The sequence below is a fragment of the Gallus gallus genome, chromosome 13 (assembly GCF_016699485.2).
Source record: "Gallus gallus isolate bGalGal1 chromosome 13, bGalGal1.mat.broiler.GRCg7b, whole genome shotgun sequence".
Lineage (NCBI taxonomy): Eukaryota > Metazoa > Chordata > Aves > Galliformes > Phasianidae > Gallus > Gallus gallus.
The window spans coordinates 12,491,918-12,508,469 of NC_052544.1; the positions used below are offsets into that span (position 1 = coordinate 12,491,918).

At 44.2% G+C, this 16,552-nt stretch overlaps 1 protein-coding gene across 2 annotated transcripts in view; it reads right to left on the minus strand.

Annotated features, from left to right (window-relative positions):
- Positions 1-15,043, minus strand: part of G3BP1 (G3BP stress granule assembly factor 1) — a 21,056-nt gene extending 6,013 nt beyond the window's left edge. For both annotated transcript variants that reach the window (XM_015293783.4, NM_001006150.2), the window contains exons 1-5: positions 14,964-15,043; positions 3,032-3,145; positions 2,346-2,427; positions 987-1,160; positions 128-218 (exon numbers count right to left, since the gene is read on the minus strand). In XM_015293783.4, coding sequence (XP_015149269.1) covers positions 128-218; positions 987-1,160; positions 2,346-2,427; positions 3,032-3,126 — 442 coding nt within the window. In that variant the 5' untranslated portion in view covers positions 3,127-3,145; positions 14,964-15,043. The remainder of the gene's footprint in view (positions 1-127; positions 219-986; positions 1,161-2,345; positions 2,428-3,031; positions 3,146-14,963) is intronic.
- Positions 15,044-16,552: the final 1,509 nt, after the last annotated feature.

Sequence of the window (16,552 nt, forward strand, 5' to 3'; positions counted from 1 at the left end):
GGAGAAGACCCAGAACACCAGAAGGATTAATGCTGTAGAAAGAGGCTTCCTGTAGTCTGAAAACAAAGCATGAAACAGACCCTGGAACAAACATCAACAATATCACACGAAGACTGCTGGTACTCACCTTCAGGAGGCTCAGTGTCAGAGTCACCAAAAACTTCATCTTGGTAGCGGAAGATATCATTGTGGACATAAAATTTGTTTGCAACAGAACCCTAGAAGAAATAAGGGAGGAACTAATTATATCAACTGCAATACCATAAACTAAAGTAACAAAACAAGAAGAGCTGAAGCACATCACCCTTCCCCCACAAATACAAAATAGCAATCCAAACTTGCCCCCTTTAAAAAAAATGCACTATGCAGATAAAAAGATGTATCATGCTAGGAAGTCAAGCACGCATGAATCAACAGGAAGTTTAATGATTTTATTCTTATTGCTGATGAAGCAGTAAGCAGAGCAATCTGTGATTCAAGGTTCTAATTCTTAGCCCTAAGTCAACCTGAAAAAATAGTGTGAATTTGCAATCCTCCCTCTTCTTTCCATTATCATTTTGTTCAAAAGTATATTTTGAAAGCCTCCTCAAATGCCATGTAAGCACTTTACCAAATAAGACAATCTAAATCCTGTCTTCATGGGACAGAAAGCACTTTCTTCTTCCCACTTTTTCCAATACAAGAACAAGTAACAAGGAAGGCAAGCCAAGGACAGAACCACTTTAAAAATGCATAAGAAAAAAAAGTGTTGTAGATACCAAGTCACAAGTCAGGGTATTTATGTCTGTAATTATGATACCCAAGGTTGATTGCTGAACACACAGAAGTAGCACAAATTCCCTAAGAATCTGCAGAGTACTCCTACCCAATTGCATGGTAAACTACCTTCCCAGTGTAACATTGGACATTCTGACATCAAAACAGGCCTCGAATCTTGAAATGATAGTATAAGCACTACAATAATGTTATCGCTCAGTATAGCATACCTCAGGTGCAAGTACAAATGTTTGCATGAACCTGCGCACCGGCTGCATGTTATTGGAGAGCTCTCCCATCACCTGCACTACAACACCATCATTGAGAGTAGCATGGGCATCCACATGACGGATTTTTGTGTGGCAGTCCTTGAAGTTTAATGACAGCACCTTCTTGTGGATGTCCTATGAAGGGCAGAATACAGGTTACACTGTGAGTCATTTCCGCTAAACTAGTGGCTTCCAGTGAAAGAAGAAACAAAACACTTATATTCCCAGACTTCAACAAGAAAGTTTGACAGTAAGCTCTAAGTTTGCTCTGCAAGATATTTTACAATATGAACTTCAATAAAAGGAAGCATATCATGATTACTGCTGTGTAAAATTAGGTTGTTGTTTCTCCCCTTTCACAGAATGGCCTGGGTTGGAAGGGACCTCAAGGATCATGAATCTCCAACCCCCACCCCAGGCAGGGCTTCCCATTTAATACTAGATCAGGCTGCCCACGGTCCCATATAACCTGGCCCTGAACACTTCCAGGGACAGGGCATCCACAACCTCTCTGGGCAGCCTGTTCCAGCACCTCACCACTCTCAAAGTAAAGAACTTCCCTGACATCCAACCTGAATCTCCCATCCTTCAACTTAACAGCAGGACAAGGGGAAATGGTTATCTACCCTTTCAAAGAGTTGACTCCCCTCCCAATTATAGGCTCCCTTTAGGTACCAAAAGGCCACAATTACATCACCCCACAGCCTTCTTTTCTCCAGGCTAAACGAGCTCATCTCTCTCAGCCTGCCTTTGTAGGGGAGGTGCTCCAGCTCTTTGATCATCTTTGCGGCCATCCTCTGGACCCTCTCTAACAGCTCTGTCTTTCTTGTATCTGGGGGGCTCCAGACCTGGACACAGTACTCCAGATAGGGATGCACAAGGGCAGAGCAGAGAGGGGCAATCACCTCCCTGTCCCTGCTGGCCACCCCTCTTCTGATGGAGCCCAGGATACCGCTTGCTTTCTGAGCTGCAAGAGCACACTGCTTGCTCATGTTAAGTTTCTCATCCACCAGGACCCCCACCCAGGTCCTCCTCTGCAGGGCTACTCTTATAGACTGGAAGGAGCAGTCCTTATGTACACCTGAGATTCCTCCGGCCCAAGTGCAAAACCATGCACTTTGCTGTGTTGAACCTCATTAGATTCACCCAGGCCCATCTTTCAGGTCTGCTGAGGTCCCTCTGAATGACATTCCTTCCTTCCACTATGTTTCTCTACAGAAAGCCACTTGACAAAGTGGATGAATCACAGCTGGATATGTGTGTCAACCACAAAGGAGAAAAGAAAGTAGCAAATGACAGTAAGTTTTTTCAAATACTTACAGACTGCCCGTAGACTGCATCAGCAGGTTTTCCATTGGAATCCAAGCCACCATGGACATAGGAAGAGTTCTTTCCATAAAACCTGTTGGAAAGAAAGTGCTCCTGTGTAAGCTGTAGTGTTCAGATATGCCAGGTACCCAAGCAATAACAACCAAGACTGAAGTCTCTCATAAGAACTAGATGGTGGACCCTGTTCTCCTTATCCTGCTATAAAGAAACATAGTACCCTGAACACACAGGACACTGAAGGCATCCTTCAAGCTCTGGCTTAAATTTTGAGGCAAGAAGCAGTGTCTGTCAACATTAATTAAAGCACTGCAGGTAAGTTACCCATTTTATAACTAGGGATTGTAAGCTGAAGCCAAATATCATGGAACTACATTCTGACAGCAGATAAAATCTGGAACTCAAGTTCACAATATGTCCTAAACTTTTCTCTCAGCCAAATAGAGGTCAGCTGTCCATTTAAGTGAAAAAAAAAAGGTCTGAAAAGTCTTTTAACAGTTCCTGAGATTAGAAGGAAGGTTTTAAACTGCTTGAACACCACCTCAAAGCACAATGAAATGAAATGCAACTATCTTCAAAAATGAAGCTAAGACAACAGAATAAGTTTATTTACTGACTTTTAACATACAATTTCAGGAAATCACCCAAAAACTGATCATGAAGTGAAGCAAGAGCTTTACCTGTGCAAATAGTCAGGTGCCTGGTTCAGCAGAGTATAGTACTGCCTCACAAACTCCCGCCCGACCAGCAGGGGACTTGGCTTCTCCATCACCATTTCTTTGGTCAACTGAAAGCTAAAGAAAAGCAAAAGCTCTATCAAACAGAAGCATTTTTGTGTTGCTGTTCTCATACAGACAGCGTAAGCCACATAATCACAGTAGAAAGCACACACCAAAACCTATTAGCAGTTTTTCAGAGTAAGCAGTTTAACCAATGTATTTTCAGAGTCATCAATCTTTGGTGCTGAAGAGAGGCAGAGGACTGCTGGGGAGCAAACCAGTGGTGGGAGAGGCTGAACAGGCAAGGGACATTACCTCATAGCATTCCAGCATTTAGTCCTCCTACGTGCCCTCAGCAAAATGCAGGTAGCAAACAAGCATGGTTCTCCAAGAGGATTTGCTAAGTAGCTAAGTCATTTACAGTTGATCCAAGTTCTACTTACCTCACTTGACTTCACAATCAGAATTAAAAGTCATATGTTTCAAAGTAAAGCCTTTGCTACTGTATTAAGGGCATTTATAAAAGGTCAGAAAAAGTGCAATCTATTTTTGTCAGCGGTGCAGCACTTGCTGCTTGGGAGCAGAGAGCACTGGAAGAATATCAGATTATATCAAAGTTACTGCACTACAAACAAATGCATGCTGCTCTTCCCCTTATTTCCCCTGAACTCAAGTCCACTATAACTTAAATCCAGAAGGTCAGATGAACGGTGCCATTCCCAGACTGAAGAACAAATTGATCTAGGTACCTTCTATCTTATTTCAGTAGACCTAAATTGTAAGAAAGAAGTCTTTGTAGAAAGGTTACAGAGTATGCATCTCTGTTTTCTTCTGTTCAAGTATTTGTACAAACTGTTCAAACTGGTTAAAAAAAGCACCACAGTATTCCTAACACAGCTTCCTAGTATAAGCAGAATTAGGTTTTCTGCTTTGTGTTCTGTTACGTGATACCAAAAGGTAGCAGAATGGATGCTGAGCTGAATCAAGAAGCCTCAAGTGGTAACAGTGCTATCTAGAAATAAGAAGTCAAGCTAAGCTAACAAAGACCAACCCTGATGGAGTCCACAGAACACAAGCCTTGGCAGTTATGCTGGAACAAGCTCTCTTGTCACTGTACAAGACAGCATCCTTTATCCTGGGTAAATAGTTGCCCATAGGTATCATCTGTTCCCTTCTTGCTTCATTTGGACTGCCTTTCCTCTGTATTGCTTTAAGCCTTGCTCCAGTTCATTCCAGTATGTTGTATGATGCTTTCTCATTGTATTTGTTGTACCTCAGACAAGAAGTCTTGGCATTTCATGTAAAGCTGAATCCAATTAAGTCTGGCACCCTTCTTCCATAGTCTAACACCAAACATACAGTAAACAAAAGACAAGGCAATATTGAGGCAGAACATACAAAAAAATTGAGGATGCAATTCCAAACAGCGAGCAACGGTCAACATGAATTGCCTATGCAGTGATACAGTACACCTCCTGAGATAGCAATTGGTACATAGTTTTAAAGGTTTAAAGAAAAGATATTAGAATGCTATTACTAAGCCAACATTTGGTAGTGTTCTTCATTCATTGACATTTATTGCTCTGCTTTTAACACAAAAAGACTAGAATTATTCACACCATCTTTTCACTTTAAGACTACAATAATACATAGACTACTCATTCTATCTTTAAAATGCACTTCTTCCGAATTTAAATACAAGGGAGAAATATCTGACAGACTCCAGAGGACATATGCATACACAAACTCCTACTCTTTCAATAGGAAGCATCAATAGCAGACAAGGAAATACCACCTACAGGACAGTGTGCAGAGCAGGGAAGACCAAGAATTACCCGCAACTGAAGACTTTTCAATATACTAAGAAGCTTTCCATGGTTTCATATATTCACGAGCTAACCATGAAGCAAGTGATATGCCACAGCTGGGTCTGCCCTGCAAGAGATGCTCAGACTCTGCAGATCACTTTCATTTTAGGAAGTTCTCAGTATCTGTGGTTTTAAAGAAACCTTTCAATTGTAAGCACAGTATATTACATACACAGATGTCCAAGACTGAGCACGGACTGAAGCAACTAAACCCTCACATCTATGAAACTGACTGCCTTCAAATGCACATTAAATAAGATCCCTACAAAATATCAGGTGTTACCCCATGGGGAAAGTAAGGGTAAGCTATGAGCACCACAGCTATTTCCTCATGCAGCCATTTCCTGCAAAGCGCTTCCGAAACACTATCACAGCAAGCAGCAGAAGGAGCCTGAAGGAGTGGGAACAAGTGACAGACAGCACCTTCACGTTTAGACTGTTGGTTTAACTGGCAAACCAAAATTGAACTGCTTCACAGAAGTTTAAAACTTTGCCCCTATGCCATGAGTTTACTCTTAAAAAAGCAGTCCTACAACATCCCCTCAGATCACCGAGCACAACAGCTCCATATAAAAGAACATTCATGAACTGCTTGTTTGCTCCTCTTTTCTGGTTGAAGGTGAGGGTATGGACAGTGCATCACTCCTTTACAAAGACCCCTCTGGAATCTAAGCTCATTCCCACTGATGTCCAGAAGACTTCCTACTCAGTTCTGTTAAGTGTTACATCAGGTTCCTCTGCAGATTGTTTTCCCATTTCCTCTTGAATGAATGTACAAAGCTTACCCTCCTCACTTGATGTGGAACCGTTACCTGCAGCACTCAGATCTGAACAGCTCACCTGCACAAACCCACCAACACTTCCATCCCAGTGCTGTTGACTTACTCCAGCACCGCACTGAAGGCATACAGAAGGCAGTGGCTTGTGATTACATCTCATATTTTAAGACAAAAATTTTATATAAAGGATCTCCCTACTGTAAGTGGAGAAAAAGCACAAGAAGCCCTCTCAGAACTGACTCTTGCCACACAAGAAAGAACAGCAGTGTGCCCAGTTCACGTAAAAATCCAAAAAGAAACGGGAAAAGCCTTTGTATGATCTGATCAGAGGACAGCAATCTGTTTTCACTCCTGCTGCACCTGCTGCTATTCTGCCAGCAGCCATCTGTTCCTGATCTCCAGCCAGCACAACCTGAATGATACATGCCAAGCACCTCCAGATAATATCTGCTCCCTACTACTCTAAGCAATTTTTACTGCTCCTCTATTCCTTGACCTACAAATAACAGCAAATATTTGATACTGCACAGAATGTGACAGGACCAAATGTCTGGACTATCACTGCATTACTCCTGATAGAAGCTTACCCACACATTTTTGTCAATTGAGATGAAAGGGTGTTAACAGGAAGAGCTGAAAAATTGGTGATTTAAAGACCATTCAGAAACACACATTCATATTACTCCATATATATATATATATATATAAAGCAGAGAATAACTCAAATTACAGCAAATGTATCCAAACAATTCTGCAGTGATGCCACTTCTTAAGCCAGGAGTCTTAGGGGAAGACAAATACCTCCTTTACAGTGGTTATCACCTGGCTGGTGGAAAATTCCACCATCTGTTACAGTGCTCCTACTTGGCAGAAAATCAATGCTAGGCACTGAATTTCTAAAGTACAGTTATGTAAAGTAGAGCCATTTATGCAAATGGTGTATTAATTTAGATTTAGGTCCACAGAACCCATTAGCATCCACAAGATTAATAAGGTCAAAGAACAGCTAGCAAGTTGGTTACTGTATAGTAATTTGGTGAGAAAACTGAAAAAAAAAATAATCAACTGACCATTGGCTGTCTACATCTAAAAAACCTCAAGTCAAGTCTCCATCTTGTTTCTATAAGACTGCCCATGTATTACAAACAACTCTAACACACACTACAGTGTTCAGGTTCTCAGGACAACCAGGGACTACAGGACCCACTCAATTAATGTGGCAAGCCAGAACACCAGACTTCACTGAAATAAATCTTGCAGGCTAAAATAAAACAAATCTCATTTCCTAAAGCACACTGGGATTTTAATTATCTTCTGTCAATAAAAACGACTGTACTAACAAAGACGAGTACAATTTTTAAGTTAGAGCCCATTCCCAACAGGCCACAGTTTGTTTTTCATATCATCCTCGTGTCTTTGTTCTGTTTTTTACATGTGCATTTTTAACTTCTATTCCAACAGAAGCAGCAGTCCATCCAAAAGCCCACAAAATTACTACAGTGCACCATATTCCACTCAAATGGAACAATTACACAGCAGACACAGGGAACAACCCTACAGCAGTTCCACAAGCTCTTTTGGCTCTTGGTGTGCTACATAAGCAAGAATATCAAATGAGCCTCTCAACAAATTGGTGCATTTTACAGAGCACCAAAACAGTTTCCCCCCTACCACGCTTTTAATTACAGGTTTAACTAACTAAGATACTATCAGAGCTGTTATGCTGCTTTCAATGCTGTAATCAGCTTCTCCTAAGTAGAATTCATATCCTTCATTTCTGCAATTTTACCTTACATAGAAAGGTTACATACATAATATGGTGTAACTGATGTGCTCCCTATACAGAGATTTTTCCCATTTAAACCAGGAATGCCAAACTCCTCCTGCAACACTACTCCTTTATTTTCATATCAATTAATTCCTTCACATAAAAAGAGTTAAGAAACACCTGGATGAGCTCATGTGGAAGAGAGGTGCCTGCATCAAAGCACATCACAGTACAAAGCTGGTAAATGACAGTTTTGCTGGACTTTAAAAGGTTTCATCAACAGTTAATAAGGTTTTGTTAAGTATCATTTTGCATTTCTTAAAATGCTTAGGGGTGAGAGTGTTTAAAGCCACAATCTATATAGAGTGGCCAGCATTAGAAACAGATAGGATTGCTGCTCTGCACAAGAGAAAACAGCTAGAACAAATAATGATGAAAGCACTCCAATATGCTTCCAGCAGGCATGACCTACAGGAGAAATTAATCAACAAAGGGAAAGAACTCCAGTTAATTCCCACTCTCCACCATTTTACATGACCACTATTTGCTACTGCTGCTGATTAAGCAAAAAAGAGCCAGTACCTGTGTGAACTGAGATACAAAACATTAGAGTGAACAATGAAACACAAACAAGCTAAACTTGCATCACTAGGCAAATTCCAGAGCCTGTCTCATCCAGGGATTTAGATCATTGCACCAGCTTTCTCTCAAGTAGGAAGAGTAATGTAAACCTTCCCAAGGAAATGCATATTTAAAAACAAGATATCAGATACACTGAGATGTGAGATGCCCTTCTTATTTTAAAACAGTCTTAACTATTTCAGGGAGAGAAGGAAGAAAGGACTACCTGTTGTTGACCTCAAGACCAAACTATTAATAAGTACTGAAAAAGCAGTTCAAATAAGTAGGCAACAGAACGTTCAAAACTGATATCCTTTAGCAGGTCAGAATCCCATTACTGGTGTCACACAATTCAGAAGTACAGCGTCACAAAGAGCAATACAGCCTGCATTTTATATAGAGGCCATTGCATACCTGCCCACAACTACTCCTATTTTTCTTTTTGATATTTTGATGGAATCAGAGAAAAAGTGTTCTAGTTGAAAAATCACCTTAGGAGGCAGCACTATGTCACAGAGCCAAGACACTGCAGGCAAGTGCTAAGAGTTCAGTGATGGGATAACTTGTCTAAAGAATAATGAAACATTTGAAGAACAAACTTCATGAGATGATCAGCATTCAGGTCTTAGTAATCTCAGAACACCAATTAAAGTCAATGGGAAGTAAGTACTGACTAGGAAATTCTAGAAGCAGGTACTCCTCAAAGAGGAAAAGCAGCATACAGTCCAAAATATATCACAGAGATGAGCCTTCAAGATGCAGATCTGGATCCTTAAACCAAACAGCCATTCCTCCATTTATTATAAAGAATGGCATCTTCTGTACAACCACCATGCTACCTACAAAGAGGGAGTGCTTCTCAGAGTATCTGAGGCATTGAAGAGCTGAAATCTGAAAATCAGTCTGGAACCTGCATGTGCCATTCTCAGGCAGACATATTTCTCTGTGCTTTAACATACTGCAGGAAGGCAGAGCAACATCTGAACCACTTTCTAAAGTCTTTGACACATACCAATGAAGGACACCACAGAAGAGCTAGGCATTGTACCATCTGCAAGACAAATCATTACAAAAAAAACTCCACATCAAAGCTTAACTGCTTCCTATTCAGACTATCCAAACAACCAGAATAAGAAAGTATCCAATGTTACCTGTAAATAAAATGTTTCCATTACAAAACTAGAAAAAGGTTGTTGAGAATTACATTCAACACTGCCCATGCTAGTACTGAAAAGCCCCTGCTCGCCAGGGCAGATGGGAAGCCTCACCCAGGGGCAATGCACAGCCCCTTCAACACTCTAAGAATACAAATACACCATGAATTGCTGCAGAAAAGCTGTCATTCCAGAAGTCAGCCTGTGTTTTTGCTAACAAACTTTAGTATGAGCCACAAGTACAAGGATGTGATGGAGTCTGACAGCTTCCAGTCAACATCCAGTATTTCCCATGATGTTCAGCTCTGCCAAGCAAAAAAAGAGACAAACTTGTGATTTTTACTGCTATTAGTCAGAATCTAAATGAACAGTGACATTTCTGGAGGAATGCAACTTCAAGAACGTTAAGATCAAAAGCAGAGGAACAGAATACAAAGACCACCCAAAGCATAATAATTGAAGCTAACTGAGAGCAGCATCTATACCCATACACTAAGGAATAGTGAACCAGAACAGCAAAGTACATACTACCCTTGTAAGTAGGAGCATCAAGGCCCACTTACAGAGCAAAGATGGACAGCAAGTTAGGTTCTGTTTAAAAGGGAAAGGACACAAAGGGATCAAACTTAGAATCTAAATAGTAACTTACAGGTAAGGGATATCACAAGTGTTTCTCACCAATTTTTTTAGTCCTTACCCACAAAGCACTTTCCTTTTCCTTAATGTACAGTCTACTCCACGAGCTGTATTTTCCCCACTCCTCCTTTTCAAAGCTTTTTCAAGTGGCTTCCAACTTCCTATTTCATATCATACAATCATTCCTTTTACTCAGTAAAAACTGTGAAGTTGCTATACATAGAGGGATAACCCTTCAGCAAAAGCATTGGTGTTCCTGCTTAAAACTACCATCAAGAAAGAGGTTTTATTGTAGAGGTAATGTTTACTACAGCTGCCTCACACCCATAACAGGTCACATCTTACAGCCAACTATTAGAGCAGCTCACTTCACACTGCCACTAGCCTAGTTAGCATTACTTCTTGGGAAGTTCTGCTGTTCTGTACCACTGGGGAATAGTACTCCAAATTAGAAGACAGCCAGCCAAGTTATTTCTTATGTCACCAAGAGATAACAACACTGACTTTCACAGGCATATTCTTTACTTTCGTTTCAGTAACGTGCACTACAGATTTATGATAGGGGAACAAGGAACGTTTTCATCTCTCAGCAAGCTACCAGAAGTTGCACATCACTCCCTGCATAAAGGAGGCACAAAACAGGTAAGGGGGAAGCTCCAGGACGCACACAAATTTAGGTTCCTAATATCTAATACATATTGACTTAAAGAAATACCAAGGCACCAAACTATACATCTTAATCCCTGATCTTTCTAGAGGCCCAAAACGCACGAGAGGTCTGAACTGATAGCTACTATTCTGAATTCCTCCTGAGGGAGGACTCAGCTATTGAGAACAGACTTGTGTACGGTCTCAGAGGCACAAACTGAAGTGCAATAGCTGTAGGGGGAAATCTTCTTGGGAAAGCAGCAAAAGCCAGTTTTTGCCTGCAACAGGTGCCACTATACAGGTCTGTAAATAGCCATTGTTTTTAGAGTACCCCAAGACAATCTGGAGTCCCCCCCAAGATCATCACAACAACCTCCACATACACTAAATCCTTTGAAGTCCTTTGTGCATATTTGGATATACAGTTTTACTACTGAGAAGCTGTAACCAGGGATGCAGTGTTAGGCAAACAGCTCCAATACAAGTGGTGCATGCCTCGTTCCATTTCCTCTTTGTACTAGAATGCTTCTTGGGCTGCTTATACTCTGCTTTACTTCAATGAAGGAAACTCAAATTGTCCTGATACCAAAATAAAACAAGCTAAGGAAGGCTGCTGTATAGCAACTTGATGCAGAAAACTAAGATAATCTGCCTTGAGCACAATTAGTACGCTTCAGATGACCACAAGTTAGCTACACTGCATTAAGCATTATAGCAAACATCCCTTGTGATTTGACAGAAATCCAAAACTAATTCCTCTTGAAAATCTGAGTTCTGTCAAACCTCAAAGTCTAGAAAGTTCACAGAAATATTCCTACACTTTTAATCCAAAAAGTCAGATCCTCCCAAAGAGGCCATTCACCTCAACCAGGGTGAAGGATTTGCATATCTAACTGGACACATTCCAACTTCACTTATTCTGTGAAAAGAAGAATTGGTTTTCCACACATTTTAGCCATGAAAATTTAATCCTTAAGGGATAGCGATAATCTGAGTTGTTAATCAATTATCTCCTTAATGAAAAGTTACAGTCAGCTTTGAGCCCATACTGCTCTCTAAGCTGCTCCTCTATAAAGTAGCGACTTAAACCCTATGATTTTGCCATTAGAACACGTTTTGTTTTGACATCCAAGAGCTGCTGCAACAACCCGACGCAGCTGGCAGCAGGTCCAGTCCTCTTCTCTTAGCTCTGCCATTTTTTCCATTTGGCTCCACTGCAGCTTCTCAACGTAAAAAGGAAAAGTTACTCAGGAGCAGTCAGATGGAGCCGATTAGAACACCTAGCTACACAGATATTACTGTGAAATTCAAGCTCACTCCCATGCGGATTCAAGTCACAAGAATTAAGACTTAACAAAATGCTTTCTACATGCCAAGCAACAGAATCCTTTCAAGAGTCAACTACTGCACTGCTGTCCATTTTGCTACAGAAGACTGTTAATCCTCAGACACGTGTATCAGCCAACTCAGACTGATCCATCCTTAAACGTCATACCTAGTTAAGGCGTTTATTATCAAAACAAAAATCAGCATAACAACCAACCATAAGGTGAAGTAGAAACAGGATGAGGCAATACAGAAGGAAGTGGAAAATGGCCACCAATGCTTCAAAATTCAGTATTTCACATTTGCCTCAGTAAGAAATGTACAAATCTGTGAAGAGCTCCATAGCTGACAGCTCACCATCTCCGAGCTCTCAAAGCAAGTACTCCACCAGCTATGCCTTTCTGGAAGAGATCCAGTCTTAATATAGCAAATCTAGGACTCCACACCACGAGAATATTCACTGCCTGCAAAGTTCTAGGCATTCTCACAGTAGTTGAAGATAAAGGGTTTTGGTCAGTGGATTTCTGTCATTGCTGGGGGCAGCATTTCACTAGTTTTAATTACTCAGTGAGGTGGCTTAAGATCATCAGGACTATTAATTCCCACAAGAGTTTCGTTGCCAGTTGCTTCACATCAATTCTGGATATTTTACATAGGCATCCATAGAAAGGATCCACTCTTCTAGGCAAAACTATCACTTCCCCTGTTTCGTTTATTTCAAATACAGCAGACTACAGCTAACAACAAGTACCACCCAAAGCCCTGCTCTACTTTGATTTCCTCTTTGATTTTTCCTTCGTCACGTTGCTTGGATGGACAAAAAAAGCTCAGGTTTAATATTAAACCACAACAATTGAGGTTTTGTTTTCCAGCAGGCCATTTATGTTAATCTCATGAATGCTCTCTCAAAAGAGACCAACAGAACTATCAATAAGTACATACAGTAACACCAATTTTGTTTTCTTTATTGCATTTTCATTGCAGTATGCTCCTCAGCACACACTGTTATAACCATTTGCAAGGAGAAAAAGGAAACTACTGGTTTTCTATGATCATAGAATGTATGATTCCATGATTCTGAACTAGCTTTCAGATGCACCCTCAGCCACTACAGAAAGTGAACGATAGCCCTATTGAAAACATTATCGTAGTTTGGCTCTTCCTGAACTAATTGTTTCTATGAAGTGTAGATTGCGATACCAAACTCAAACTTCTGCAATACATTCTCAAAAGACTATAGATAAATACTCAGAAATCGGGACTAAAGCAAAGAGCTTCCTGCCAGGTCTTCTCCTTTACTTTAACTGCGTTCTCTAGCTTCAACCAGATTCACACTCAGAAAATACACTAAAAAAAGGTCAGTCTTCTATTTCCAACAACTCAAGAAATAGAAACGATTGTTCACAGCCAGATTTGATGTATACAAGTTTATTTTTAAACTATGATTACCTAGAGATTTTTTTTATCACGAAGATTCTCTGTGACTTCTGAAGCACAAGATCTACATCCCCTAATCAAATAAATGCTAAGAACTAACCTTATATCTTGCTATGAGGTCTACTAAGCCATTTTTTATCTCAAAAATGAGGTACTGAACTTCTCTAAATACACTGACTGATGAAAATATACTGAATGAAGACTTAACTTCACTGAATATATTGACTCAAACACCTCTAGAAGAGGTGAGCCCAGTTCATGGGAAGCACACGCACTGATAAAAGCACCATAAAATTATCATGGCACTGTCTTTTAGTAAAATGATTAGGCTTCCTCTTTACAGAAAGGGAAGTTTTTAATAAAAAGTGAAAACCAGGCCAAAAGGAAGATTTTAGAAACAAACTCAAGTGCAGTTTTTGTCTTTTTGTCAGCTTCTGCACTCCCTCCTCTTTCTGATGCCTGTCCATAGAGCTTTGTTGGCTGAAAACAACTCAACACATAACATTCGATTCAGGGCACCCGAAAGCGTGAGCTTCCAGAGCTCAACAGCACCGTCCACGTTTCTTAAAGCTGTCACTTCATCCTGGGGAGCACAGGCTGGACAAAAATAGCATGCCCTGGAAACATGGCGGCTTGTTGCAAATGCTGCTTCCAGCCAATCGTGGGGAAAAAAAACAAGTCATTGTTTTTGCAATGAATGCTCTCTACGTGTACGAAAGCTTTAACAAAAGAGGCCATCAGGTATCCCCGTTAAAATTAGTAACTCATAAGGTCATCCAGATCAAAAGCAAAGCGCACATGGATGATACCCCAACCTTTCCGCCGTTGTTCCCCCCGCTCTACCAGACGCATTTCGGGCCTTGCAGGAGGCTGAGCAGCCTTCGCACAAGCACTGCTTTAAATCTTGGCTCGACCCCGGCCCAGCCAAGGTCATGCGGGCAGCGGGGGTGTGCCGCGCTCCTCCATCCAGCGCCGGGCACGGCCCCGCAAACACGCAGCACGCGTGTGGCACCGCGCCGCTCGCGGCCCGGAGGGAGCGCTGAGCCCGTCCAGCCCCGAGCCGGGCGCTGGGTTACCTCACAGCGCTCCTCCCTCCTCCCAGAAACAAACAAACCGAAAAATAAAAGGCATTGGATGGAAAAGGAAAAAAAAGAAAAAAAAAGAAAAAAAAAAAAGGAAGGAAGAAAGGAAAGCACGCAGCGCGCAGAGCCGAGAACAAAGCTCACAGCCCGCATCCCGATGCGCATAATCCCGGCCCGCTCCACCCCCCCGCCCCAACGGCCGGTAACCACTCCCGAACGGCGCCCATCAGCCCCGCGCCCTCCTCAGAAGGCCCTGAGGGCGCTGCGTGCCCGCGGCCCCCCGCACGGAGCCCTCACGGAGGAGCCCTCCCCGCCGCGCTGCCCACAAAGCCGCGCCTAGGCCGGGCGGGCCTCACCGCGGGGTGAGGGCCGGGAACGAGCGGGGGCCGCAGCACTATCTCCATCCCCAACCACCCTCCAGGCCTCGGCCTACCCCGGGGGCTGCGGGGGGGGGGGCATGGGGGGGCCGGGACGGAAAGGGGATCGCCCCGGTGCACGCGGCCCTCAGCCGTGCCCGCGATACAGCGGCCCTGCCGCAGGCTCCATCCCACCCACCCCGGGCCCTCCCCCTCACCTGCGGGCGGAGCGGGACGGGAGCGGGAGGCGTCGCTTGACCACAGGCCTGCCCGGCGGACGAGAAGCACCTCACGCAACGGCGTGCTCTGCCGCCGGCTAGATATATCCGGCGCGCAGCCTAGCCCGGCGGGAGTCAGCTCCACCAATCAGAGAGCGCCGCTCTCCCTCACTCGGACGTCGGTTGGCCCAGAGAGGGGAAAAGAGGCGGGCCGGTAACTGAATGGCAGCTCAGTCCATCAACCACGAGGCCTGGCTCCGCGGAGCGGGGAGATTGACCGACACCGTTCCGAACCAATGGGCGACGAAGTTCACCTCGTTGAGGCGGGGCGAGGCCTGACGGATTTTCTTTGTAGCCAATAGGACGACGCTGCCCGCGCAACCAGGCGCGAAAGGCGGGGAAGGCGTGACGCTGTAGTGTGGTTGAGGCGCACAGCAGCGCCCTTGAGAAGGTGCTGGTAAACCCCGTTATAGATAGGGGCGGAACCCCCATGCGGCACGGGGCACAGCGACCAATAGGAGAGCGCGGCGGGCTGTGACGGACAGGCAGGCCCCGGCATCCTTAAAGGGACCGTCAGCCCGCACGAGGGGCGGGCACGAGGCGTCCCGCACCACCCCCTGCTGGAGGAGAGCGGGCGGCGGCGCTGGGCCAGGCCGGGGCCCTCACGTCGAGCAGGCCGCGAGCTCCCCACAGAACCACTGGGCCTCACTAGGCCTCCTCCGGCCCGTGGAGCTCCATCTGAACAACACGTAGCACAGATCCTCGGACGCTGAGGAGAGCAGCATGGAGGAGAAGCAGGCAGGCGGCTGAGCAGGCCCGCTGCCCGCAGGCTGCGCTTCTCTCATATCCCATCCTACCTGTGACGTGAAGCACTCTGAGATATATTTACTTGACTCTCTCAAACCGACTTCCTCCCCACCACCACATCCCTGCCGGCTGCCCAAATCCCTCCCCGTGTGCCCGGCAGATCCTGGCGCTGGGCCGCGCTCTGCCTTCATATCCTTCTCCCCCACCGCCGCTATTTATAGGCAGAGCTGCACTGCAATCTGCCAGCGCATAAATCACGGCGCGGCTGCTGCGGAGCTCAGCGTGAGAGCGATGACCCACAGCAACAGCTAAAATAACTGCTGCTGCCGGGACCACGGCGGCACCCGAGGGATAGGGAGCTGGGGTTGGGATAAAGCAGCACAGCAACCAGGTCCTGTGCACGTCAAAAGGAACGTCTGCATGGAAGCGTGCTGGAAAAGCCATCCACGTCCCTTTCTGCTCGGTCTCCCAGCAGGGCTCAGTCCGGAGGGTATAAACTCAGTGTATGGGGAAGGGTCAGCCAAAGCCTGCTGAAATCCCAGGACGCAGCCCCACTCGGTGCGTGAGCAAATAGCCAGATGCGTTCCTGTTATCCTTCCAGCTACACGTTCAGCTCCTGAGCAGGAGGACCGTGAAGCACAGCACGTGCTCAGGAAGCCTCACACCCACACAGTGCTCCTCAGCCCATCTCAATCCCTGGTGCACCTGAGCTGCAGAAACACGGCTGCTGGGCTCTGCCCGGCTCCTCCACCTTGCTGCAGCGTGTAGGAAAGGAGCCCATC